Below are 25,526 nucleotides of genomic sequence, written 5' to 3'. Positions count from 1 at the left end.
TCCAAGTGAATTTACTGACCCTCTGACCCTGTCTTGGGGAGTTGGGAAAACTAATGCCCACCATAGTGCAGAAAATACTACACTGCAGTGTTTGAAATGCAGAGCCTCATGTTTTCTGCCTTCCGCACGAAGGCTGGCCCAAAGCAAAACCTATCATCGCAGGCAAACAATGAGTCTTGCACAAAAGGAGCCCAAAACACAGCTGACTGGCGTCTCATTGTACTCCTAAAGCGTGATAAACAATTAGCGATCGGACAAAACAGTGCAAGAACAAATCCTATTAACAACTAATAGGATTTGTTAGCGGATCACCCAAACGACACTTTGGAAACAACTCCCTGGGCCGCTGCAGCCAGAAACCTCAGCCAGGGAAGGGAGCCATGCCACAGGATGCACTGCTGAGCTGCATGCACAGCCACCAGTCATCTGGAGGAGCTCACCATGTAACAACAATGCTGACCACCAGTTTTGACAGCATTTGAACATGCTACAGCATGTGTCAAATGAAAGAAAAGAAGTAATCTCATATCTTGGGTATTTCTGAATGATTTACACTTTTGATCCATAAGCAAGTGTATTTTCTACATAAAAACACACAAGAAACTATTGCAATCATATTTTCTTTTAGCTCATTACAAGATTTTTGTCAGCAACTTTTCACATTACAATTTCAAATGACACCTGACTACAGGACCCCTAACTAAAACATGGTTCTCTAATAGCATTGCAATATAAATACCCACCTCTACCAACAGAAGTTGAAGGAAAAAAAAATAAAAATAAAAAATTGGGCAGGTGGGTACTTGAAGAAGCCTGACCTGACACTGTAACGTCCCCCAGTGGCTGCTATTAGATGCCACAAATAAGTGATGCGAAGATGGTAACAAAAAAGGGGCTTTTTACTATTAAGAGTTTGAATAAAAGGAGAACGGTGCCAGACAGAGCACCTATCTGCCCTGGCTGGTCACAAACTACGTGTAAGATAATAGTTGCTCAAAATCTTCAAGTAGCAAGTATTTATTACTCTTTGTATTCCTGTTTAGGGTGCCATAAGCCTTTTCATGTCCTTTGGAACATTAGAACTGCCCTGCTCATTTATTTGTTTTTAAACACACCACAGTGCATGCTACTTAGGATGAAAACCAAAACTGGGAACCCATATGAGTTATATCATTATAGAAGATTTTTACACAATCGTAGATTGTCAGTTAAATTTTTTTAATGGCTAGAAACATCATTTCTAAGGTTTGTCATTGAATAATTCTGGTTTAAGAGTATAACTAAAAAGGGAAAAAAAATTGCCCTTACAACAAAGTCTGATGGCAATGTCTGGGTGCAGTAGTGTACACGCTTCTGCAGGCACAGATGAAGCTTACCCAAACACCAAAAACCTCTCAGCAGAACAGACAGAAACACACTGCCTTGTTGGGGATCAGCTCTCCCAGAGATCTTCAGAACTCTTCCCACTGCTCTGGGTACTGCAGTAAACTGAGCGTTCTGGTGCTGTGGACAATCATGAGGCAGCTCGGCCAAAAAGGCATAAAGTCTATCCAGAATGTTATTGAGTTTGTTCATCTGACAACTGAAATGGAAGCAACAGCCAGCATCTCACCCAGCTAGGTTAGGGATTAGCCATGTGTAATATTGCTGCACTTGAACTGTGGAGTGCTGTACACTTGGCAAGAGGACAAAGAAAGGAGGAGATGGAATAGGGAGGAAAAATACCCAAGCAGGAGTTACTGCAAGATTAATTTTGAAGCCTTGCCCATAAAAGTCTATTTGCCCAGGCAAATGCAGATGTTAAAAACTCATAGCCCACCATACGCACTTGGCCAGTGTGCTGCCAAGACCCTCACACTTCCCTGTTGTATACACTCCAAAACACTCAGCATGCTGCACAGTGCCGGAACTGCAGTCAGGCTTTGCAAGAACTGAGTACATGGCAATTACCAACCTTACAGAGAGTCACAGATCAAACTCTGTCTTCCCTTGAGAACAAACTAGACATGATGGCTACATCCAAGATACAGGACCAAGTATCTCAGCCCAAGATCACAGCTCAGAGGGGGACTGCGAGTGTCAGACCAGCAGATGTGATGCCAAAGAAGGATACTCAGAGCAGCTCCTGTGAGCAGGCACCTCTTTTTAGCTCCTGGAGCTGACAGTCACTTTCTTGACATGCATGTCAGCCATCATCCCCTAGAGATATGTTACTGTCACAGCCTGGCTCCCAAAAAGCATGACTGCTGACTCCACCAGCTGCAGCCAGGCACACAAAGGAAAACAAAAGTCTTCAGAATACCCTGGACTGTGGCATAATGCCAAACTTTCCTTTAGAATAGGAAATAGTGATGAAACTATTCTATTGCAAGATCAGCTTTTACCTACAAGGATATCCTCCCAGCTTCAGAGAGATGCACTTGCTAACCAAAGGGGGGAGGAAGAAGGAGGGCTGATGAATGGTGTTACACCAAACTCACAGCAGCATGTCTCCATTTCCAAGCCTAATGCAGGGCAATACTGTTGACTGATGCATACAACCTGTCTAAGGGAGGAGTTGCCATGAAGCCTAAAGAACCTCCCCTGGTTCAAGCACCATCTTTGCTTTGCTCTTTCCCCATCACTGCAGTGCCCTTCTTGCCAGCTGAGAGCTACAAACTCTTGCCCTTTGCAAGAGCCTCTCCAGCTGACACAAACCAACACTGGAGCCACAGCCAGTGCAATAAGGGAGCAGAGATCACAAGCAAACAGTGAGAAACTGCAAAGCAGCATAAAGCCATATTCCAGGGCCACTGCCTACAGCACAATAAAAGAGAGCCTCCGGGCAGAGAGATAAGGAAACCAGGCTGTAACCAGCAAGGATGGGTTTATGCAATCTCCTGACACAGTTTCGGCTGTATCTCACAGCAGCTTAAGGGACAGAAGTCAGTTTCCTGGTTTTCAATTGGTTGTGGTTTTCCTGTAGCAGATGCAAGCGGCTCAAGAACCAAACCAGTTATTAAGAAATGCAAACAGGTGAAAAATCCCTTGTTGGCCAGCACCAGAGCCACAGGTTCAGTTAACCAAGTACTCTAGAAGGAATCTGTGATCAAAAGGAAGAAAAACATTATATATAAACCTATTCAGCAACTGAATATCCCCCTTCAGATGTCTATTGTAATGTTTATTCAGAGCATCTGGAGGATCAAAGCTCTGGTCAAAGCCTGTCATGAATCCCCATGCTGATGCTGAATTTAGTACTAATCCCTGGTGCTTCACTGCTAAATAAGGAAAGAAAAAATAAACAAACAAGCAAACCAAGCAAAGGTCAGGGCAAGTGGTATAAATAGATATAAGAAGGCCAAATTATTAGTTTAGAGATGCTATGAAAAACTTTAAAACAAAGTCTTTCAGCCTCCTTTAGCTTTGTGTACAAAGCAGTACCACATAACTCCTATGCAGCAAAGAGTGAGCATATTTCACATACGTAGTAATACTGCATGCAGGACAAAAAACCCAAGCATGTAATGTCACACAGGAGATCAAGCAGCAGGGCAGAAAGCGGCAAACCCCACAGCAATCCACCAGAAGTAGGTGTCCTCCCTTACTTCCTCACCACACATGCATATTTCATGACACTATACAATGAGGACAAATCTGTACATTTTAACACACCAAATTTGAACAGTCAAAATCAATGCAGCTGTTCACACACGGAAAAAAAAAAAAAAGCCCTTCTAAAGCAGCAGATTTATAATTGAGTCTGTCTGCACAGCAGCCATGCAGATTGAAAAAACTAGGTCAAATCTTTTGCTAGTCAACCTCGCTGCCATTCCTCCAAAGCCCTCCTCCCCTTTAAATTTCAGCAGTTATGGAAGGAATCAATTAACAGACCTGTCACGCAGGTCTCAAATTGCTTCTGCCTGGTACATATCAGGGGTCATCTGTGCAACTGCAGATGGGAGGTGGAAAAATTAAATCATTATAGTCTTTCCTATTTACAAATCCTAATCCTAGAGCACATGTACTCGATGCTACTAGGATCCATTAGCAATCAAATAAATGATGCATGTCAGAAAATAGATGTAGAAGGAAAGGGGCAAGAAACAAATATAGGCTAGAAAGAGGCAAAAAAAGAGGAATTGCTGTGCTTTCAGTTTTGCTGTGCTTGCAGCAAAACCATAATAGCATCTGCTGCTTTTAATGACATCTTGCTAGTGTATTTTGTATAGCTTCATGGGGAACAATTTTAGAAATCTCATAAATATCTCCATTTTGACACTAGATTTCAAAGAGAAACTATAATACTAGGTTTAGATCTACTCATCACCCTCTATATGTTTAAACAATTCTTGTCTGGAAAAAAGGACTCACACACTGAAATTCATGTATTCACTGTCACAAAGGCATTAAGGGGGTTTTTAAAGCTTCGCAAAATGTAGGGACCAAATGAGTCCAATTGCAGCTTACTCATTTTTATTAATTTCTCACCTTCTGTTGCAGAGACAGAAGGGAATCTATTTCATTATCATTAAAAAAAAAAAAAAAAAAAGCCATTTTGTATTGGGCAAATACTAAAACAAATCACTCTCAAACCCTATTTCCACCATATGCAATATGCTACCCGACAAGTTCTTGCAAGAAGGCAAAGAAATCAACTTCCTGACTTACTGCAGTGATGGCCAACCTAACTGGTTTGGCAAGCCACATACCACAGCCTTCATACAGTTGAGTGCCACAGGGCCACAGGAGTTGAGTGACAGCTGAAGGCTGGGGTGGACCAGTCCCAGCTCTTACTGGCAAGCACCTCCTCTAACCGTGCGGGGACAGCAACCTTGTGTGCTGCTGCTCTTGCTGCCTTCCATGTGAGCAGGACTGGGACAGAGCCAAGGGACTCCAGTGGTGGGAAAGCAAGTGCCAGGGCCAGAGGGGAGGGTGCAGCTGTTAAGCAGGAGTGCCTCATTCATTTGCTTCGATGGAAAAGAATGACCGTTGTGGAATGTGATGTGTGCAGATCTGGCTGGCAAAATTCACAGTCCAGACAATTCAAGTCTTGAGCCATTTTAGCTCAAATCAATGGAAACCATCATCATTTCATTTTCCACACAGGTGCTATGCAGAGTTTCTATTGTGCTGCTAAAGTCTTTTTCTCTCACCAGCAAACCCAGGACTATCACAGACCACCCAGAAAAGCCATTTGGAGCACAGTATATAGCTGAGTAGCAGACTATACAGATTGCATCCTAAATCCTAGAATGTGCACAGGGAGCCTTTGTTGGTTTTTTTTTATTATTTTTTTTATTTTACTTTTACCATTCCTGCCTTTGGCTAAACTACTTTGTAGCTGAGACTATGCTACACATAACTCATCTAAACAAGCCCCATTTAGCCTTTGTTCCTGAGTAGTTAGTATCTTATCTACAGCAGTTACAGCTGAACTTTCTTTGTCTTGAATAATTTTTCACCCTTAACTTAGCAAGCCATAAACAATTGCTGCCCCAGTACCTTAGATAAACAAGTATAAAAATACTGAAGAAAACGTTTGGGCTCTCTTTTGGGCTGCTTGATTCATGTTTGTTTCATTAGGTTTTTTGACAGTGACACATTTAGAGAGGGGAAGCATCTTGGATCTGAACCCAGAAAGACATTAGGAATTTGAACCCTCTTTGAATGTACACTGGATCAGAAGGGAAGCAAAGAAACTGCAGTGACGGAATTCTTGAGGTAGATACGAGAAGCTGACAAAGTAGGGTAGGAAAAACAAGCATTTGTAAGAGAATTATCAAACTAAAAACATTCTGGAACCACTACATTGTTAGGTAGCAACATTTGGCATACTTACTCAGTTTTGAAGCCTGTACTTTAATGCTCAGTATTTCTCCTTGAGCTGTGCTCATGCATGATGGTTGAAAACAGATATTTTGCTTCTAGAAAAATGCAAAGCTCATTTTGTGTTAATCTTTTGAACAGTGGTGAGACAGTATGTCCATATTTACATAAAGGATACTTTCTTCATTTATCTTTCATTTTAAATACTGCCCCAGAATGAGAAACACTGTCTGAGATTCAAAAAGGTGTTTTCTCACTATCCTATTCAATAGAAAAATTGTACAGTAAGTTGAGAAACATCATGTGCATTAGTATAGTTTCTTGTTCCACAAATCAATCAGAAACTGATGCTGTGCTTTAACAATGTCTAGCAGATCAACACTGTCAGCTAGGTTTGCTTCCTATATGATGTCAAGTTTATTTTTACTTCTAAAATACTGGCTGAAATTACAAAAAATTAAGCTGGAAACTACTTTTTCTTCATTTATTAAAAACAGCTACTCAAACTAATGTTTTATACAGTTTAACAATAGCTCTCAAGAACGTTTAAACTGTTTTAAGTAAAGAAAGTGAATTTTTTCAATTGTTTAAATGCTTTCTGTTAGACCATTAATGTATCCTGTGACTGACAGTCTAATGACAAACTTCATAGAAGATCTCCTTTATGAAATCAATGTTTCTCAATAAAGAACTAAAATTTGCAGATTTTTTTTTTCCTAAGCCTCAGTTATTAGGAAAATATCTACGAGTCTTTCAGAGAACAGCTCTTGTCCTTTATTGGGTTCTTGCCATTATGAACATCTGCTCAGTCTATAAATTAATTGGTGAAAACATCTTGTGCTTCTAGATGATCCAGGCAATCATAACTGTTCTGGGTTACTAGAGAACATTACCATTTTTCTCACACACACAGGCACACATTCCACCTTACAGCACACTATTAAACAAGAAAAATTATTTGGCATTATTATAATGTCATAAAGGAAACTTTTAGTGCTAATCATAAGAGTAGCACACTATTAGGTTCCCCAGATGATTTAAGCAGTACTTTTGTACTGTGATAGCTTAAGAACACGAAAGATGCCTTGCCTAGCTGGTTGGAAATGTTCTTTATCTGAAAATCAAGAACCCTTTTATCAGTCCTGGTTTGCCACAGCAGAGTTTGTCAGGCAGTTGCAAAGGACAAAGAAAAGTCCACTTTAGACAACTCATTACAAATAACAGTATTCCTTTCACACAAAAGGTCTGGCAGGCTCAAATTTCACCTACTTGCTCCATGCTCAAGGTCTCCCATTGTTCTTGGCTATATTGAGGTTTGTCACCTCAGCTGTAAATCCTCTGTTCTTGGAACTCTCAGCTCACCAATCAGAAATTGGCTCATTTTAACACTATTTTTAACCTCTACGGATGCAAATCACTTTCCCCGACACTAAACATAAATCTCCTTTATTTCCTTTCAGACCTGTTCCCGGACCATCCAGGGTTCTGGGGAATGACAAGGATACAATCTATCATTAAGATCTTCCAGAAATAACAGTACCTACCAAACCTGGAAGGTTATTTTTGGCTTAATTTAGAAAGAGAAGAAAGGGCACTGTCCCTCCCAAATATCAGATTTTTAGTTGTCATAGAAGAGATAAATAGATACCAGTCCATAATCATTTTGGGTCACATTACCCGCTGGCATCTCTTAGTTAGTTGTCATCTGTCTTCATTAAAGATTCTGCAAGAAGGTAGGGGTAGTGCCTGGGCATGCTACACATTTCCACGTGGGAGAGGGCTGCAATGATACAAACACTACAGCTTTCTTACTGCCAAAAAAAAAAAAAAAAAAAAAAAAAAAGTAGTAACATTTGAATTCTTCTGAAGAATTTTCAGGTCTGTTTCATGAATAACTTGAGGAAGACAAGACATACATACATCAAGCCTCTTCCTTGCCTAGGATATAAGTGCATTCTCATATACCTTTGAATTTAGAAGAATATGTGAAGGGAGTAGTTGCAAACACATTGTTTCTGGTGACACAAACAGGTGTGCCTGGTTACACCACATTCCACCCCAGTGCACAGACTTACATCACAATCATGTTTTCCCCACAACATATCTTCAGTCCCACTCCCCTCTCCCACACTCCAGAAGACACCTGTGAGCTCCTTCCAATTCTGCTTCTCTGCCCCATTCCCACCTCTGGTCCTCAACCTCTCCATTAGTGGTTTTTACCTAGCAAGTACAGGAAGAGTTTGGTGAGTAATTAGTTCTCTAAACTTTAAATTCCAAGCAACAGAAGTGTCAAGATATTGAAGAGCAGCAGATTGTCACACCACAAGTCATGTGGTTGCTGCACTGCATCTCCACAAAAATTATCTACATTACTCACACTCATGAGGGGGTTGACTTGTCATGATCTGTCATCCAAGATGCAAATATTTATTGATGGCACAGAAGTATTCCAACTTCTGCTTTTATTACTCATTCTTTTAACATTGTTAAGAGGCTTTGGAATGCCAAATTCACTCAGCTTGTTCTGCAGTAGGACCGAAAGAACTTACAATTTCTGATTATTTTGTTTATACCGTAAATAATCCAGCTGCAGAACAAAGATTTAAACCTAGAACTACAAACTGAGAACTGAAGCACACTCCACTAGTGCACTATTGTCATGACATAAAGCCTAAGAGCAAAAAGTCCTTCATTAAAATTACAACAATTACAAGAGAATAACTTTGTAAGTACTTTTTATTTTGTGTCCTAGATACCATTCAGGTGTCCAAATGCATTATTAAAATTCATATTTTTAATAAGCTGCAAAATTTATTTCTTTTTAGCCAATTAAAGATGACACATCTCTTTGGTATAGAGCACCGCCACACACAGCAGCCCTTTTCCACTCACAGGCCTTCAAGCCAAGCATTATCCCATCTTAAAGTAGAACAGCATCAGTATTCCCTTCTGCTGGTTTTTCACTTTTACACAGCCTTATTAGACACAGGCAGGGATGTAGCCATCTGATTACTGTTCAGACCTTTCAACTGTTCATATGCATTAAGTTCACTTTATAGATCTGCATTGGAAAACACCCTTTTGAAACAGGCAAATAATCAACTCTGCATTACTATTGTTGTAATTACTATGCTTTCAATACAATCTGAGGTAAGAGATGAGAAAGGAAAATGTGTATGACTCTTCTGGGCACACTGTAAATGGATGGTAAAGCAATGTGGTACCATTAAAATTAAGATGCTCTGACAGCTTGCATTTTGCTACCATGAAGGGTTTCTTTTCTGTCTTCTAAGTAATAAGCTAGAAAATTTCCAGGCAAAACGTTATTCGAGAAGGTGTTAAGAAGTAAAAAAAGTTAACTTTTCAGTGGCTGTTAGAGCTTAGAGCTGCAAGTGCCTTTTTTTAAGATTTGAGTTCTCCAAAACAGATTTCTGGTAAGGATTCCCACAAGCCCTGCATGTTTTTCGTACAGATCTGCCCTTGTCAAGCCAGGAATGTGACTGATTAATGGTGCTCCTTTAGAAGTGGAGGCTTCATACAGTTGAGGGCCACTGCCAATCACTGAGACCTTATACGTTTAAGTTTTATTTAAGCGAGGGGGAGAAAAGTATCCCATAAAACTGCAACGTGAAAGTGAAATTTTCCATCTTCCTGCTTCTGCTCTATCCTCACATACTCCAGACACATTCTGAAATTATTCTAGGACAGAAGCAACTGCACCTGTAAGACTAGTGCAAACTGTCCAAGGGGAAAGGAGCTTAGGAGTTGAGCAGGATGGCTCACTCTGCATTAAGTTCTAAAAACTTCTTGCTATCTGTGATAGTTCTCACTAAAAGATATGAAAGCTTTTTAGAAGCTATAAGTAATTACTGTAGTTATGCTCATACCCTAAAAAGGGGATCTCAGACCCCATAATAGATTAGTCAAAATCATCAGAAAACACAAGCACACTAAGTTTTAGTTTTCTACTTAACTATAATATTCAAATTTAGACCTCCTGAGATCAGGAGCCTCACTCTTTCAACATCAACAGCAAAGCCAGACCAAAATACTTCTCATTACTCTCCCACAGGCCATAGGTGAGGAGGATCAAGGTCCACTCCTGTAATTAAGTTTTCTGTTGGTAACTGTTCTTCTGTAGGCAAAGCTGAGAGGGAACATTTGCCAAGCCTTCAATTGAAGAAAGCTCGGTGAATGGAAGCTGGAAGAAAACACAGGGTCATCCAATGAAAGCACTGCTCATTATGCAAGTGGACTCATTCAGAGGCCTCTTTATGTCATTCAGTGTAAACAAATACCTGCAGCACTACCAGGCAAGGCAAAAAAAAGCCTTGTTGTGAAGCAGAGTTGCAGACTTGTTGCAACAGTCATGGAGGTCATTATTACAACCTATTTTAATATCAACATGTACACATGCCCCACCGTACTTTCTAAATCACAAAATCATCACATGTGGAACAAACATCATCACCATAAGGATGACACTTCTTCCTGATTGTTTGTGCTCAATGTTCTTAATTGCTGCTTTTATTGTTACTCTGGCAGTGACTACAGTTTACATAGAATGCCTGGGTTCACATTAAACTACTGTCACATGGACTGAGAGCAATGCACTTGCAGCACACTCCCTGCTAGGGCAACACCTGAATACTGCTTCCAGGCTACCCTACAGCTCCTGAGATGGGAGCTACAACCACTGCACTGATGTATCAGACCTTCTTCTGCACCATAAAGCAGCCTTGTGCAAGAGCAGAACTGAGACAAGACAGGAAAGCTGTCCACAAGGTGTGCACCAGCAGCCTGTCACTGAGCAGCAGGCTCAGTCTTCAGTCACTATTAGAGACATTCTTCTTGAAGCGACTGAGGGAAGGAGTAGCAAGGCTAGCACATGGTCCCTCTCACTGCTTCATCACCCTACAGCATGCAGGAGCACTTCTTACTCTGTGAGAAAAGAGCAAGTCATTCTAGTTGACATCAAATGTTAATTAACCTTCTACGTGTCAGGATTTTCAGACAAGATTAATACTTTTTGGCTGCACACAGCCTGAAAAAAATGGAAGAGAGGGAAAGATGTGGCATTTAGCCAAGGAAAGAAAAATGAAATGCAAAAAATATTTTTAAATATATTTATATATACATATATATAGGTATAGAGATAGAATTGTTTCTGCTTCCTAATTACTAAAATAGCAACCTAATTACGAGATAGGTTACTATATTACTAAAACTCCCTGGCTACACATGACCATGCATAATGTCATAAAATTTCTGGTCTTTCACAGAAATTATATGCTGATAAAACACCAGAACTCAGCAAAAATTGATTTCTAACTTATATTGGCAGAAAATCAGACTCAGGACATTTGAGTAAATAAATTATCTTTCAGTGTAATACAGATCCTCAAATCAGTTCAACCGCCCTCAAAGAAACTGTAAATTACACTTACAGACCTTGCTGTATTCAAATAATCCAGTAAGACTGAGTGACAAAACTATCTTTATGTATGCAATACAGACTCACAAAATTAATGCTCTTTTTACATTAAAATTCATCTAGGAAAACATAATCTAATGTTGGAAGCCCAACAACTAGCCTGATGTATGGACTCCAGGGTGTTTCACAGGAAACTCTATGAAATCACTGGGATGGGATAATGAAAACCTCTGACCCTTATTTTTTCATGTATGACTTATGATTTACTAGTCCATGTGCACCAGGCAGGCCTAAAGCTTTTTAAGAGATTTGCAGGAGCCCCAAGCAAAGTTAATACAAGCCTGAAAACGAAGTCAAGATGCAAGTGGTAATATCTGGATTCCAAAGACCGTTTTTTATACATTAACATGAACTAATCTCACTTTTTATTTGAAATTTCTACATGTGAACAAGAAGAAAAGGTCAGTGTTGGTCACTACTGCCTTGGCTCCTCATTCCAACAAGCTTTCCCAAAGAGAGAAACCCACCACCATAAATAAACGAAAAAGTCAAACAAAATCCAGACTAACACCTTCCTATTGTGGTCAAGTCAGCCACGGGTATTCAAGGGAAGCAGAGGTCCTTTGCACATTGAACACAAAACATTGGATATGGAGGACTGAAATCAAAGAATCTCTTTATTGACCACAACGTCCTTGCTTTGACAGATATCTCCTCTCTGTATATAATTTCTCAATGTGCTGTGCTCTAGTCTGAGAGCTGGAAGAGGATGGCAGATTATTTAGCAGATGTCATTTTCTTAGTCAGTGCACTTGGGTTATTTTCAAACCACTTAAAAAAATATATTTCCTTGTATAGATACAGGACTTTACAGAAAGAAAATGTCAAAGAAGCTATGGTTTGTTCCTCATAAACACATGAAGTGTTTTGAGATGAGGATGACCAACACATTGTTTTTCCAACAAACTGAGAAATACTCTTGATAAAATTAGGATCAGCTTGAAACTCTTGAGAACCCTTAAAAATAACTGTAAAAGCAGGTGCTTCAAGGTAAATTTAAAGTTTTCTTTCCTTTGAGGCAACACACTTAAGAGATTTGTTATTAGTATTTAAAGCTTTAAGCCACTCTGGTGTTACACCTGAATTATTCCCATCGGGAAACAAGGCAAAACACAAGGAATACTTCTGTGATGGATTCAAGCAGCTGGGTTCTCTTCAAACCTTGAAGTCAGCTCTCGATGGAAGAGTAAGCCAGGTGAAGCGTGGTTCTATTCTGCTAGCAGATTTTTTGTCTTGACAGCTGAAGGTAAATATCAGGCTAGAGATTCAAACTCTTGCCATGACTCTAACAAACCATCAGCCTATTTTCAAGAAAACCAATCTGTTAGGAGGCAATTTTTTCCTCGAATAAAACACAAAACAAACAAACAGAAAAACACAATGAAACTTTCTGTATATCATGCACGATACAAACTGGTTAACTCTGGTGAAGAATATGTGATTCTGGAGGCTGGCAATGTTATAGAGATCTCATTTTTATCTCTTCATCCTTGTCTTGAAACCAAACCGATTTATCAGTGTTGGCTGGAAGTCAGGACATCTGTTCCTGATGAAATTTTGACATTTCTAACTTTCCATTTCATTCCGAACTGGAAGAAAACCAAGTATTTTTCATATTTCCTATAAATGCTCTAGAAAATAACAATTCCGGATTAGCACACATGACAGTACCTCTAATTAGGAGAAAATATATGTTTCTTGTGTCAAGTATCAAACTGTTTCATTACCAACTACCTTTTGATGTAATGACATTAAAAAAAATAAATAAATAGAAAAAAACCCACATTGCATCAAGAGTGATATGATGCCACTGTGGTATATAAATTACTCTCTGTCACACAGATATATAAATATATTTTCAACTATGCATTTTATTACCAATATAAAGAATTAACGAATGTGAAACTAAAGACTGGCTTCTCCCTTTTTTCTCCCTAAGTCTGATTTACTCTTATTATCCTGAACACAAAGGGAATAAAAGCTTTTCCAGTAAGGCATGTGATTTCTGCTTTCTGTCATCTAAGCACCACTTTCCGTGATTTTTTTCAAACCCAAAATTATCTTAAAGATATTGCAGTGTTGAGAAGAAACAACTTAAGTGGAACAAAAGTAAAATTATTCTCAAAATGGCCTGTTATAATCAAATTTCATGCTGCAGGAGACTCAAAGCATTGATCCTAGAAAGGAATAGAATGTGTTTATTTCAAAGCAACTCAGACTTCACTTTGGGTACCCATAAGGTAATTCCTGTCCTAGGTAGAGGAGGTCCACATCTGTTTCTCAATTTACAACCTACACACCAGGCTACAATAAAATCAAAAGATCCATCCTACAGAAAATGGAAAATCTAGATGTCCATTCAATCAAATGTTACATGCTCTGCCCTTATTTTCTTCTATAGGCTTCCAGTGATCTTCATCCTAATCCTCTCCTATTCAGTTTTCCAACACAGTTTACAAGCTTCATCCAGACATCGATCTCAGGAGCGCCCTGGAGCCCTGCACTGATGCCATTCAGTGAGGTCTATGATTTCAGTCGCCAGGGTTGGAAGAGACCTCTGGAGATCACCATGTCCACCAGATGGCCAATCAGTTCAAGACTATGCCCATGTTTTTCGAGTACATCCACAACTGGAGACTCCACAGCCTCTCTGGGTAACCTATCACTGTGTTTCACCACCATCCCAAGAAAAAGTTTGTTTAAACAGAATTTCCTGCATATCAATTGCTTGTTGTCTCTTGTCCTTTCACTGTAAACCACTAAGACGAATCTTTGTCCACCAGCACCCCCAGGACTCCATCTACAGTTCAATTTATCATTATAACAGTGCAATCACTGTTTATTTAGTACAAGTGTTGTAATACTGGGAAATGTTTGGAGCTGGAACTGTTCATATTTTCAGGCTACTCTCTTATCATATCAGTTCTCACCCTTCTCTCATACTACTGTGTGGGAAAACTTGACAGATAAGAATCAACCACTCAATTATTGCTTCAACATACACACAACACGTTCCTGCTTGTGGTCTAACCACCTGCTTTTCTTTTTCTCAGCACTTTCCAACATGATGCCCATAACAGGAATTAATTACACTCAATTGGACCTGATCATCTTATCCAGCAGCATGCTTTGGACAACCACAAGTGTTGAAGCAAGAAGTTTAAGAAAAGCTAATGGACAAATGCAGAAAAGCTTGTCAACAAGCACATATTCATGACCCTCTCATTTCCTGTAGTTTTATTTTCAACAGAAACAACAGGTCTTACCAGTTACAAGGGGGATTCTGGTATTGACAAACACTGGTCTCATCTGCTATAGCAGAGTTCAGGAGAGCCGCAGCCTTGATAGTCAACTGATGAGAGGCTGGAGCCCTCCAGCTCCCCAGATGCACAGGTCTCCTCCTGGTTGAGAAGTGCTACCTGAGTTCACCCACCACCCCAAAAATTTTTGAGCTCACTTTCATTTCATGTAGATTTAATTTTGTCTGCTTTGTCACACTGTAATGCCCACTGGTTTAGACTAGCATTCCACATTTACACTGCCCACTTACAATGTTTCAGCAGTTGCTATATCAAGGCTAATTTCTGTGCATCTTAAGGAACATACCTTGTTCAGACGGTCCCCTTAATGAAAGAACACCAAGCAGTCTATCTCCAACTATGGAGGCAACTCCATCTCAGCAACACATACATCATAAAACCACAGCAGACATGAGGAAAAGCAAGCACAAGGGATATTACAATGCACCACTCTGATCTTCCTTTCGCGTTACTTCTGTGATCAGGAACTGCTTTTGAGTAAGCTCTTTACTTTGAGCTGTAGAGCACAGTCTTACTTCCAAATAAGCAATTCCCTGCCACTGCAGGAAAGCATCTCTCATTAGCCTGGACAGTTTAGGTCGTTTGTACCATTTCAAGGTAGACAGCATTGGTACAAAAGCAGTTTTCATCGTTTAAAATTCTGTCAAACGCCATAGGAAAGTATAAACTGAGAGCAGTCTTTGCTTCCACTCTATTCTCAGTGAAAACATACGAGTCCCAAGGACATGGTAAACAGCAGTCCCAGTGACAGTTTAGGTATCTGAACTTTCTCAATATCATATAGAACTGAATTCAGCCAGGAACAGAGGTGAAAAAGAGTGAAGAGATCCAATTGCTGAAGTGAGGATTTCGGCCTAATTTCTATTAAGCCTTTCTCCCTTTCTGCTAGTGGAACTGAAAAATACTAAGTTTATCTCAGGAGGATGGCAAATGGGCAGTGAGTAGATTTGATGACACCACATGTTACGTTATTTCACTACTGATAAAAATAGAGCTACTAGCTCTTAAAAATGATAGATAAACTACTGCTGCAAGCACGAATACTCAAATAGCCTCAAGAATGTAAGATGTTATGCCAATGAACACATTCCAAGCTCTAACTTATGTTTGTGCACCAGTGTTCGCTATGTCAGCTAGATTTATTCCTTTTAATATAGTACTATAGGTTATTGCCCTTATCCATACAGGAGAAAACAACACAGCGAAGATATTATTAAAAGGAAGTATCTACTGCACTTGCACTGAGAAAAATGCAAATGATTTAGGTATTTTGCTTTAATTATCCTAGTGTGACCTGTGAGTGCAAAGAAGGTTTTTTGTCCCTTCAGACCAAACTTTAATGCGCATCACTTATAATATTAAATGAATTTTACATTAGTGAACCTGAAAGATACTTAATTAATACAAGGTAGTTTGGAGACCCTTAGCATTTCATTCCTCCCAGTGCAAAACATAACTTGGATTAATAGCCAATATACGTAACATTGTTAACTGGATGTTACACTCCTTCACAATTCTTAAATTTTCTTAGTAATTGTACAAGTACCTTGAGAGTTAAAATTTGACTGTGCTACATCAGTAATAGTTACATAAGGCCTTACAATTGCTCAGAAATATTAACGCTTAACAACAGCAGAATTTGCCATTAAGAGAGGTATTAACTACATAGGAAAAAAAATACAGTTTACTCTCTGCTTTTTGCGCAGAAGTCACAACTTTGTGTTACAGGTCCACCTAAAAACCATCTCTAAAATTACAACTGACTGTGCTAAATACTCCAGTTCTCTCACCCTAGCTGCAGTTTAAGTACTTCAGGATAACCAAAGGCATCACCAGAAACTGATGGACACCATATGGTGTAGGGTTAGTCTTCTGTAAGGACTATGTGCTAAAAACACTACCAGAGGAGAGAAGTTCTCAACCCATCTGATTATCAGAAACTTTGCTCACCTTAAATCAAGACATTAGTGATTCCTCCTGTTTCAAATGATCAGAGACCCACATGTTTCATGATCAGAGACTATTCCATCCCTGACCTGGATGTCCCCCACAATCTCTAAGTGCCCAGTGAGTGAAGAAAGTCACTTTGGTGGGAGACACAAAGCGATCCAGGTGTAAGATCAACAACTCCAAGGAATTGTTGATACATATCATATGCATCTGATTGTCCATAAGGTGCGAACTACAGTCTTAAGCATACGACTGGATATTATATAAGGTTACATCACTTACAAAAGTGATATAATTTTATGCTGTAATTTTAACTTTCTGCTCAAAGCTCTATTTTATACATATAATATATATTATATATATATATACACAAAGACTATTTCAACTCAGGCACAGAAACACCAAATGCTAATAAACTCACAACCTACTGCAGTCATGGGATACTTAACAACTTGAGAAAAAAGAACAAACCTTTCCCCCCAAAATATGGTCAGATAAACACTTCAGCTCAGGCATCAAGCCTGTTGACAAGAACAGAGATAGATTTAAGGGAAAAGAGTATCCTAAATGTTAACTTACTAAATACTTTGTATGGACTAATAAGACACTGGTCTGCAGATGTGTAGAAAGGGGCAGCATACCAGAAGCTCTTCTTTTTCCAAGAACAAATCCTTGGCAAATGCCTGTTAATCAGTGACAGAGGCAGAAGCAGGAGCAGCAGAAAGAGACACGGGTCGTTTGGATCCAATGGCGTGGTCACCGGAATCCAGGCAGGAAGCAAATTGGAGTTGCTACCAGTAACTGGAACCTGCACTCAGACAAAACCCCACTAACAGTGGCTCTGCCTCAGTAATAGGCTCCCAGCACCCACTAGTGACCTGTTACTGAAACCTTTCCACTGGCAGAGCTGTGGTTTAGCTGTCATACTTCTTTCACATGGATATTTTAGGAATCACTTTTAATGGCATTCTCTTCTGGAGCTCAGCATGCATTTCCCATTTAAATCCTAATTTTAAGATCCACACTAATGCACACCCGTAAACGGCCCTATATGAAGAACTTTCAAATAGTGTGCATTTTATCCACTCCACTTTCTTTTAAAGGAGCACTCTAAGCCCATGTGTGAACACACAACTACATTACACAACAGAGCTGTACACCAGCCAGCGCTGGCAGGACCAGTGTGCGTGAGAGCACACTGCACTGGTCTAAGCTGGTAAGACACACAGGCCAAGATAGACAACAGTTCTCCAGGTAAAACAATCATTTGTTGGCAAGTGTTAGTCTGCAGGTGTTAGTGGCTGAGGCTCAACCCTGGGAAACTAAAACTGGTTATATAAAGAAAAAGATAAATGACAGAAAATTAGTAACTTAAAGAAACACAGAGAAAGGGATAGTACAATCAGCAAGATATACATGCATTTTAAAGCTATTTACTGCTAAGGCTGTATTGTTGCTTTTTTAAATTAAATTGGTTTAAAGTTGAAAAGAAATATATATTTTTAGTTATTTTCTTTCCAGTGTCTGTCTTTTCATACAAGTTAGCAATTTCAATATTCTATTCAATTTTGATAGAATTAGCATTCAGTAAATAGCAATCAAGCAAAAAGAAAAAGCCCTACATATCATCTTATGAAAAAAAAAAAAAAAAAAAAAAAAAAAAAAAGTAAAGAAGGAACCAAGAAAGTAATTGTCAGAACATATTCACCACTTACATACAGATAAATTACACCTGAATGATCAGATTTTACCTAACACACAGGGAAATAAGCCAAAAAATCTATAAATATTACAGCCTAGAAAAAGGTTTTAACAGAAATAACCATTAGTGCCCCATCCAGCCTCTCCAGATGAGGTTTTGGGCTGCTGGAAGTACAGTGAGTTTGTACACTCTCTTCCAAAATTTGCATCCTGTCTAGCCTCTTTTTTGTTGTAAAAACCACCGATACTAGATGTCCTAGGGAGTACAAAAATCAAATTTATATGTATACACTACACACCAGAGACACTTACAAGACTTTATGTATTGTCATCTCAATGAATTTTTATAGTTAGCAAGAAATATGTATACATGCCCATACAGTCATTGTGTCACATCACCCAGATGCACTAGGAATTCTACTGTCATCCTACATGAAAATCAGCTGAGGTAACCTTTGAAACTGAATTATCATTACAAAAGCAAAGTTTCATATAAAAGCCATGAATTTCCATATGCTCAATGTCTACAGTATCTTGATCAGAGTAATAGTAAATGATGTGGCTGGTTCAGTTCAAGTCAGTGCAGATGAAGGGCTGTTGCTATATATAATCAATCTATCTCTGACCTTATGAGCCATTCCATCAACTGCAGAATATCAGCATCACCTTTGAGAACTGCTCTCCCAGATTACAATAAAAGTAGTATAGGCCTAGTTTGCTGATTCATGGAGTGATTTCATTAGATCTGAGCCCAAACTGATGCTTACAAGATGAGGAAAATAAAATACAGTGCAACTACAGTGCAAAGATGAAATATGAGTAACTTCAATAGATGAACTAAGTGTAAAAAAATGGTAATATCAGACGACTTGACTCAGAAGATTGCTGGACCCCATCAGAAATCTGTTTAGTCAGGAATCCTTTTGGAGGATTCAGTTAATATCTTCCTTGAGAGCAGTCTCTAAAACAGAAGTGTTACCCTCTTGCTTTGTGTAAAACAAGCACACTGATTGCTGAGTGAATACTGGTTTTGTGTAAGCACACACTCTTCACGGAGGACACGCTTAGGAGTTTAGGAAAGGATGCTGCTTCTGAGCAGAGAGGTCTAGCACAGAGGGAGAAGAGCTATGTTATCCCATAAACAAAAGAAGAAAAATTGTATTTGTCCAGAATACCAGGTGTTTCTTTATCTTTTTTAGGCCAATCAAAACTATAACACCTTGCTATTAGTAAGACCAGTTTCAATTCAGCTTTAACCTGTCTTTCCCACACTAGAACTGGAAAGGATCCAGGGAGACAGAGACTTATTACTGAGCACTTGCGTTACCTGAAGGCATTGTATAGTACAGGGGGTATCCGTAATTGCTTTTAAGAAAGTAGTAAGGCACACAAAATGGATACATACTATGGAGAAATATGTTCCTGCATTACTAAACTTCTGTCATCTTCCAAATTACCAGGTAACACCATCTTTGTGCTTATTATTATAATTTTCTAAAATTTACTTTGTGTTTAAAGAAAGAGATGAATGAGAAGGAATGGATAAGAGAAAAGGCTGTTAAATTATTATAACACCTCATCTGTAACTATGATAACCTCAGCAGACACATCCACTAAATCTCATGGCTATGAGATTATACCTCAGACCAAAACCTATTTCAGGAGCACTCATCATCATCAGATCCACTTGCTGAAGTGACTGAACATACAATTAATATTCTAATCTACCTTTTCCTTTCATTCAAGAGGACAAGTCAGGGATAGAGGACAAGGAAATCAACAAAAAGTAACTCATTTGAAAGGAGAAAAAAAAATTAAGAAGCATCTAGATTATTCTCTTGGGTTAGTTATCTGATTCACCAAACCAGTAAAAAACAACAACAACACTTCCTGTAGGATTATTTTTGTAAATATGTGTATATGTAAAAAACAAAATTTCCAAGTTGTATAATTTCAATCCCCCCTGCAAATATGTGCACTCAAATACACATGTATATAGAAAAAACCATATACATCAACTTCCAGCCTTGCAAGTTGTATCCCCCCAAACATATCAAGAACTTTGTAAGCAAAGGCATGTAAGTCCAACTACTCCCAACTGCATTTCATACTATTGTGAGGATTGATGAAGTTAGTACCCCTTCCTACGAAGCAGAGGAATAAGCCACACTACTCCAGCAGCCTAGCAGTCAGCTGCTATGGAGCAGTCTGAAAATAATGGATATAAAACACATAATCAGATTCTTAACACCTTGTGTCTGCTTACCTACCAGTGAACAAAATTATAAGAGTACCTGTATTAGACTTAGGATATCTTACAAAACAAAATAGAGACTATTCTGATGTTACAAATACTACACTACAGTCACAGATCTAAAAATAAACCTGCAAGTTTTTAAAATGTGTTACAGAATCTATTTTTATTTTTCCTTTAGCTGCTACCATTGCAACTGTTAAACATCTGCAAGGACATGTTGCAGGATGCAGCACATATATCAGTCATCCACAACCTGAGTTTAAAAAAAAAAGTTTTAATACAGAGAAGAAAGAAAAAAAGTTAATTTTAAAGACATTCCTCTCTTCCCCTTCTAAATTTTGTATAGTTGCAGACCTTTAATTTATGATGTGCAGGAAGGATTTCTGTAGCTCCCAACAACCAAAGCACAGAAATCTGAAAAAACCAATTAACAATAAGCAATATTAAAGCTTGATTGTTCCCCCACTCAAAGTCATACACAACCCCCCTGCTTTCATCAGTGGAAACAGGTCCAGTTGCTTTTGCTCGGCCTGCATTAATAAAATACTCTGCGTGAAAAATCACGTTGTACCATGCATGCTGTGTGGATTAATGTCACACAAACCAGCCTGATCCTACTCTCACAGAGGGGTTTTGAAATTGATTTTAATTCTAAAAGGAAAAAAAGATATGTCTAAGTAATTGTTAATAAAACACCTTTGGAGAGCTCTGACCTACAATCAAGTTACCAGAGTAAGTGGATAGAAACTACTACATAATCAGAGTAACTTCAACAATGCTAACAACAGCCACATCAGGATTAGCAGAAATGTGAGTTAAACTTGAGGCTGAAACTACCTCTCTAACTGTTCCTCCATTAAAACACACTCCTGTTGTGATGCATATTGCAGTTCAGATGACATGAGGTGCAATATCATGCACCCACTTTCAACACTCAAGATTGAAAAAAAAAATAAATTATTTGACATCATCTCTTATTACTCCAGTTGTAACTATATTGCAGTATTTAACTCAATTGTTTCAATTAACTTTTCACAACCTCTGATTTTCAGGCAGATGACAACTTTTACTGTCTTGCTCAGTAAATCTGTAAAGCAACACAGAAGATAACAACAGCCCGTGACAGCTTATTTTTCAAAACAAATATGGTCCTCTCAGCCAAGCTAGGAATACAGGCAAATTCTAACCAGGGAGAGGGAAAGCTTAAGAAATTTGAAGCAGTACCTGGCAGATCAGCTGTTTTATCATTTTTAAAGTATCTTTACAGTCCTTCTCTGGCATGTAGTAACTACCGGTCTTCCTTTATCTTACTTGACTACCCTAATAGCATGCCTAAGAAGACAACACTGAAAACACGTAGGTGTTGGCATAAGGAATCTTTCTTTTGTTCTGTGCTGTTGAGGGAACACCACCTTTGTCAGGCGGCGCAGCAGCGTGCCCAAGAGAGCACCCACTTGGCTCCAGCTGTCTCCCCGTGACAGGCGGCCCCTGCTCAGCGCCTGCACGGAAACCTCACAGAAAATACGGTCAGTGCCGGCCGGTCGCTAGTCTGACGCCTTGTGGTTAAGTATACAGATGTACGGATTTACGTATTTGTGAAACGTGGTTTATGAGTTCAGCAGCCTCGAAGAACGGTGACTTTGGTTCAGAGACGAACAGCGTCTGGCGCGTTTCATCACTGAGCTTCAACATCCCGACAGCCCCAGAGTGCTCCGATACTCGGCGAGGACCGCTCACTGATACCATTTGCTCTGGCCGCGCACAGCTCTGCTCAGCCCCGCTGCCCTCACCAAGAACTGCCCCTTCCCACCTGAGGCCCCAGGCTGAACAGCCACCGCCGGCCCTCAGCTCCGCGCCGCCGCTCCCGGCCGCGCAGGGGACCCAGCGCGGGCTTCGCTGCGGAGAGCGGCCCTGCGGCGGCGGCACGGGCAAACTCTCCTGCCGGGACCACTTCCCGCCGCGGCCCGTCGCCGCTGCTCTTCTCGCGGAGCTCCCGTGAGGGGGTCGGACGGGACCCCGCCTCAGCCCCGTGGGTGGCGGGCGGGCGCCCCAGTCCGCACAGGTGCCGGAGGGCCCTTCTCCCCCGCCCGCCGCGGCCGGCGCAGGTGGCGGGAGGGCTGCGTCCATTCCCGGGCAGACCTCGCCTCCTAGCGCCCGCGCCGGGCCTCGCTGCAGGCGGCGGGAACGGCGCGCCGGCTGCCTCCCGAACTCCTCCACCTTCCTGCATCGGGCCCGCTACGTGACCGACCGAGGGGGCAGGGATAACGCGAGGGCCCGGTCAGGCGGGCTGAGAAGCAGCGGCGGGGGAAGACGCTAGGCTGACGAGGCTCCTCGACCGCCCTTGGGCCCTCCCAGCCAAACCGAGCCCGGGGCGGCGCAAGGGGCTCGGCGTTACCTTTCGAAGAGCAGCCGGATCATGAAGATGCAGAAGGCCAGGGGGAAGGCGAGGTAGAGGTCCTCCGCCTGCGGGAAGGCGGCTTCCTCCGTGCTCTGCAGGTCCGCCCAGGTGACGTTGTGCGGCAGCCAAAACCGCTCGTTCCAGAACCAGGCGAGGATCCCTGCCATCTTTGCTTTGTCTGCCGCGGCGCCCCTCGCTCCGCTCCGCCCGCGGCGAGGCGCGTGTGAGCGGCTGCCGGGAGAGGAGGATGGAGGCGTGTGTCAGCCCCGCAGCCGCGGATGATGCTGCCAAGCGCCGCCGTGCAGGTTCCCCGCCCGGCGGGGGCAGCGGCCGCCCCGCCTGTCGCACGGCCGCGCCGGCACCCATTGGCTCCCGCCGCTGCTCGGGGCCCCGCCGGGCGGTCCGGAGCCGCCTTCCCCCGCCCCTTTCCCCTGCCGAAAGACGGCACCGAAGCCCGAAGCCGAAGTGACGCGACCCGAGTAAGAGGGACCCCGTCCCAGGGGCGCTGGCGGCGGCCGAGGCAGCCGGCAGCAGCGCTGTACCCACCGGGCGCAGCCTCCGCCTCAGCGCCGGCCCGGGCGGCTCCGCGCCGTGTCACCCACCCGCCCTTTCGCCGCCAGCCGGGGTCCCGGCGAGCCTGGAAAGGCTGTCGTCCGACCGGAGTGCGCAGGTGGCAGCAGTGAAAAGCCCTCTATGAAGTCTGCACAGCCGCGCGGGCCGGGCAGTAGGGTCCCCGAGAGTGACCCCTGTCCGGACCGCTGCTCCCGGCCCTCTCGGCTTGAGGTGTTTAACCGGGAGCGGGGCTGTCCCGGGTGGAAGGACTCTCAAACATTCAATGACTTTACTCTGAACGCGAGTACAGCAAACCGGTGTAAATGTGTCATGGAAAAGCGTCAGAAAGCACACGACTCATTACCAAATTTGAGGTTAGGACTGTGGCTTTGCAGTCCCGACTAAAGAAAACCTTTTTTGTTTTACGGAGATTTTTACCTCTGATTCCTTATCTCATTGCCATGTCTTGCTAGAGATACTCTGTGAGAGGAAAACTACATTTGATTCCACTAAACTTTACCGCAGGCTTTAGTATAGCTGTAGCCACGGGACTGTACACGTGGTGGTCCCGGCACACACAAAATTACTTGAAATAGTAGCTCCTGTACCCTCACTGTTCTTCTGCCCTGACTCAGTTTGTTTTCTGTTTTCTTCATCGTATCATCATACTTACCATCAGGCTATTGAATGCTGAGACACAGACCTTTGCACATGCCATACTTCAGGGTTTTATCATCCTGCTTTTATGTTTTATGCTGACTTCCTCTTTTCACCCCACTGGCTCTATTTGCCCTTCCTGAAAAATTAATTGCACAGCTCCTCGTGTCTGTGCTGACATTTCTGTGCTGAATAAAATCATAAGTCAAATATAATGCTATGGAAAATGCCACATCAATTTAAAAGAAGGAAAAAAACCTTCTCTATAAGGAGATCATTTCCATCTAGGACTTTTCAGGGAAGCTTCAGGAAATTCTTTGGCAGGATGGCTGACGAGCCATGCAGGTAAACCTGCCAGTGAATGTTTCTGTTTTATTGATGAGACAATTTCATAAGTGTCTGAATTATTATTCCAATTCAGTTCTTGTGTTTGTTTCTTGGGGAGAGAGTACAGAGAGTCCTTCTAATTGTCTGGAAAAAAAGTGTGAGTTGTAGCACCACTGCCAGATCTGCCTGGCCCCATCTCTTCCTCCACTTTGTCTCAGGATTATTCTCTGACATAAGCTGTCAAAACCCAGGGCTTTGCTGTAATTTCAGTTCAGACAGAAAGCAGACCATGAGTTCCACACCCCTTATGAAGCTTTCCTCACAAAAAAAATATAAGATTTTCTGAGTATAAGAAAATATTTTTTCACTCAAATCATCAAGACTCCAAAAAAAAAAAAAAAAAAAAAAAAAAAAGTCCTTCTTCCTTCCAACTTCTCTGCCTTGTTCTCACAGCCAGATTTCTCCCCTTAGTCAGCTGACCTAAAACTCCCCTAGAATTTCCCCTGGGAAATATCATCCAGCACATTCTCACAAACACCTGAGCTGGCTCCTGCACATACACATATGCCTCTAAAATCATCCAGATCACTGATTTTTTCTGAATGGATGTGCATAAGTGAGTTTTAAATTGAGGTATTGAGGGCACATCCTCAGAATGGCCTCAGAAGTATCCACTTTGAAATCTGATTAAAAGTTCTTTAGATATTGTTTTGATATCTGTCAATACACTGATAACCATTTACTTCATTAATAATTGTGTTCAAGGCAAAGGTATTTTTAATCAGAAAATCAGTGTCATTATCCCACAGCTGAAGGTGACCTGTCTTTTAGCAGCCTATTTCAATATTCCAATCAGTTTAGAAGTACATTCAATATTTATGTCTGTTCTCATTCCAATCAAGTAGTTATTTCCCAGTCAGTACTGAGACTCACAAGAGCTGGTGCTTTGCTTTATGTACAGATAAAGGAAAGATCTTTGCAAAATGAACCTAGCAACAGTAATAATCTGATGATGCATAAGAGGTTAATTCCTGCTGAACAATTAGTGTAATTGACTTTTGT

At 41.1% G+C, this 25,526-nt stretch overlaps 1 protein-coding gene across 4 annotated transcripts in view; it reads right to left on the bottom strand.

The window, feature by feature from the left end:
* Window positions 1-23,197, bottom strand: part of CERS6 (ceramide synthase 6) — a 99,173-nt gene extending 75,976 nt beyond the window's left edge. For 3 of the 4 annotated variants that reach the window (XR_005701745.2, XM_040070206.2, XM_040070208.2), the window contains exon 1: window positions 22,926-23,180. Coding sequence is in view for 3 of the 4 variants with exons in the window: in XM_040070206.2 (XP_039926140.1) it covers window positions 22,926-23,095 (170 nt within the window). In the remaining variant the exon portion in view is untranslated. Of the gene's footprint in view, window positions 1-22,925 lie in introns of all 4 variants that reach the window. The other variant, XM_040070207.2, reaches the window with a different exon arrangement.
* Between the last annotated feature and the right edge of the window lie 2,329 nt (window positions 23,198-25,526).

This window comes from Hirundo rustica, chromosome 7, assembly GCF_015227805.2.
Source record: "Hirundo rustica isolate bHirRus1 chromosome 7, bHirRus1.pri.v3, whole genome shotgun sequence".
Lineage (NCBI taxonomy): Eukaryota > Metazoa > Chordata > Aves > Passeriformes > Hirundinidae > Hirundo > Hirundo rustica.
The sequence above is the reverse complement of the archived record's forward strand: the minus strand, read 5'-3'. Positions and strand labels throughout refer to the sequence as shown.